General features: G+C 32.2%; 1 protein-coding gene across 2 annotated transcripts in view; it reads left to right on the forward strand.

Annotated features, from left to right (window-relative positions):
• LOC115212025 (probable serine/threonine-protein kinase kinX) overlaps nucleotides 1-2,500 on the forward strand; it is a 45,083-nt gene that overhangs the window by 40,470 nt on the left and 2,113 nt on the right. The window contains exon 4 of one of the 2 annotated variants that reach the window (XM_029780822.2): nucleotides 478-618. The exons of the other annotated variant lie outside the window; for it this stretch is intronic. Within the exon in view, the coding sequence (XP_029636682.1) occupies nucleotides 478-618 (141 nt within the window). The remainder of the gene's footprint in view (nucleotides 1-477; nucleotides 619-2,500) is intronic. 2 annotated transcript variants of the gene reach the window in all.

Genomic DNA, 2,500 nt, shown 5'->3' on the forward strand with positions numbered 1-2,500 from the left:
AACTAGATTTGATTCATCTAAGCTCTGGCGTCTGGCGACGGACTTGGTAAACACCCACAAAGTTATCAACCACCTCACCAACAACAACACTGAACACCTTTTTGATTTCCATGTGTCTAACACACGTGGACATGCCTACAAAGTCAGAAAACAACACAGCTCCCATGACTTTCGGAAACATTTTTTCACTCTCAGAGTTGCTGAAGCATGGAATAAACTGCCTGCGTCAGTTGTTGACTGCCATGACACTGCATTCTTTAAGGCCCTCATGCTTTCCGAAATCCGCCGAAACTACACCTGATTATATATACACAATTTAGATGAGTTGTAGTGCACCTGAGCACTGTACACAATATTTTTTATTATTATTATTATTATATAATATATCTTACTCTCTGAATATAGATGAAGTGAACTATTATAATGTCTATGAATTGTGAATTAACTTTGTCATCAAGTTTAAAATGTTGCTTTCAGCTTGAGAAACGTCAAAGACAAGCAGAATATGCTCGCAGAGTTCATGAAGAAAATAAAACATCACTCAGTTCCAAACCGTTAGCTCCTCCTCCTTGTCCACCACAGTCATTTACAAAAGAGCAGGAAAACAGGAGAAAAATGGTAATATTACATATGTGCATGTATATATATATATATAATATATATGTGTGTGTATGTATATATATATATGCAAATTATTTAGCGATTTACAACAGAATGTGAAAAGAGACAATGATTATATATATATATATATATATATATATATATATATATATATATAAATATGTCAAATGATGGAAATGAGTGTGTGTGTGTATATATATATATATATATATATATATATATATATATATATATATATATATATATTAAGTTAACCTTGTAAAGGGATGGTTGCATCCAAGGAAATATTGGTTTTATACCTAGTCATTTTGAGAAATGAAATTTCTTTAAATCAGTAGATATGTATTAAGAACAAAGTTCTTGTTCAGTTAAATGAAGGAAAGAAAATAGCGAATTAAGATAATAATATTTATTATTAAAAAATTGATAATCTTTACTTCTTACAGTCATTTCCATTAGTCCTCAATAGGTAAATTACAAATTTCTGCTTTAAATTTGCATTTATATATTATGAACATAATTTCATCAAAGATAAGATATTACATGTGGACCCTCTGAACATGAACTTTATATATAAGATATATATATATATTTCAAAAAATGTTTCCTCTTAAATCGGTTTTAAATACTGGCTAACCACAGTGAATGTTGGTGATATCTGAGTTAGTAATAAGTTACTTGATTCCAGTAATTTATCACACTTGGTAAATCCGAGTGTCATTTCTGGGACTGCATAGCTTCCATAGAGTAAGTAATAGTATTAATAATGGTCAGGTAAACAGAAATTTTCCTCATCTATCATTTTATTAAATAGTTATTAGCACCATTCTTTCGAGGACCTACACATGTTTCAACTGCATCAACTGCACACTGTTAGGTGTGCATTTTGTGGTATTGTATATGCAGCTTCTTCAGGGTCCAGTATTTACTGACATTCAAAGTTAAGCTGAAGAAATCAAAAAGCTGAATGAATAGAGTGTCTTTTAGGAGGTGTTGGTATTACTATAAATAATATCATTCTTAACCCAAGGTTTACCTTTGCTAGTTTGGTATGTGGGGTTTGGTATAGTTTTAAAAATAGGCCAAGGTCAGGAGTTTGTGTAGGTTCATTAGTATTAATATTATCTTATTTGAGAGAGGATTTTTATTTTTAGAGGTATGTATTCAATTTTGGTTTATTATTTATTTTTGTTTTCACAATTCTTATTCTATTAATTTATAATTTTCTTGCTCAAATAAATATAATGCATTTATATCCATGGCTCAGTGGTTAGAGCGTCGAGCTTACGATCGTGAGGTTGTGAGCTCGAATCCCGGACCGGGCTGCGTGTTGTGTTCTTGAGCAAGGCACTTTATTTCACGTTGCTCCAGTTCACTCAGCTGTAGAAATGAGTTGCGACGTCTCTGGTGCCAAGCTGTATCGACCTTTGTCTTTCCCTTGGATAACACTGGTGGCGTGGAGAGGGGAGGCTGGTATGCATGGGCGACTGCTGGTCTTCCATAAACAACCTTGCCCGGACTTGTGTCTAGGAGGGTAACTTTCTAGGTGCAATCCCATGGTCATTCATGACCGAAGGGGGTCTTTACCCTTTATATCAATCTATTAAACATAAGTTTACTATTCTACTCATTTGGAAGAGAATTTTAATTTTTAGAGGTGTTCATCTAAATTTGGTTTATTATTTGTTTTTTGTTTTCACTGTTGTTATTCTAGTAATAAATAATTTATAATTTTCTTGCTTATTATGTATATGTTTATTTGAATCTATTAAACGTACACTTATTTGCATGGATGCACCTTAAACTATGCTGAATGAATAGAGTGTCTTTTAGGAGATATGAGAAAGATAATTTATTTTATAAAATCCTAGAGTGTATT

This window comes from Octopus sinensis, linkage group LG5 (genome assembly GCF_006345805.1).
Source record: "Octopus sinensis linkage group LG5, ASM634580v1, whole genome shotgun sequence".
Classification (NCBI taxonomy): Eukaryota; Metazoa; Mollusca; class Cephalopoda; order Octopoda; family Octopodidae; genus Octopus; species Octopus sinensis.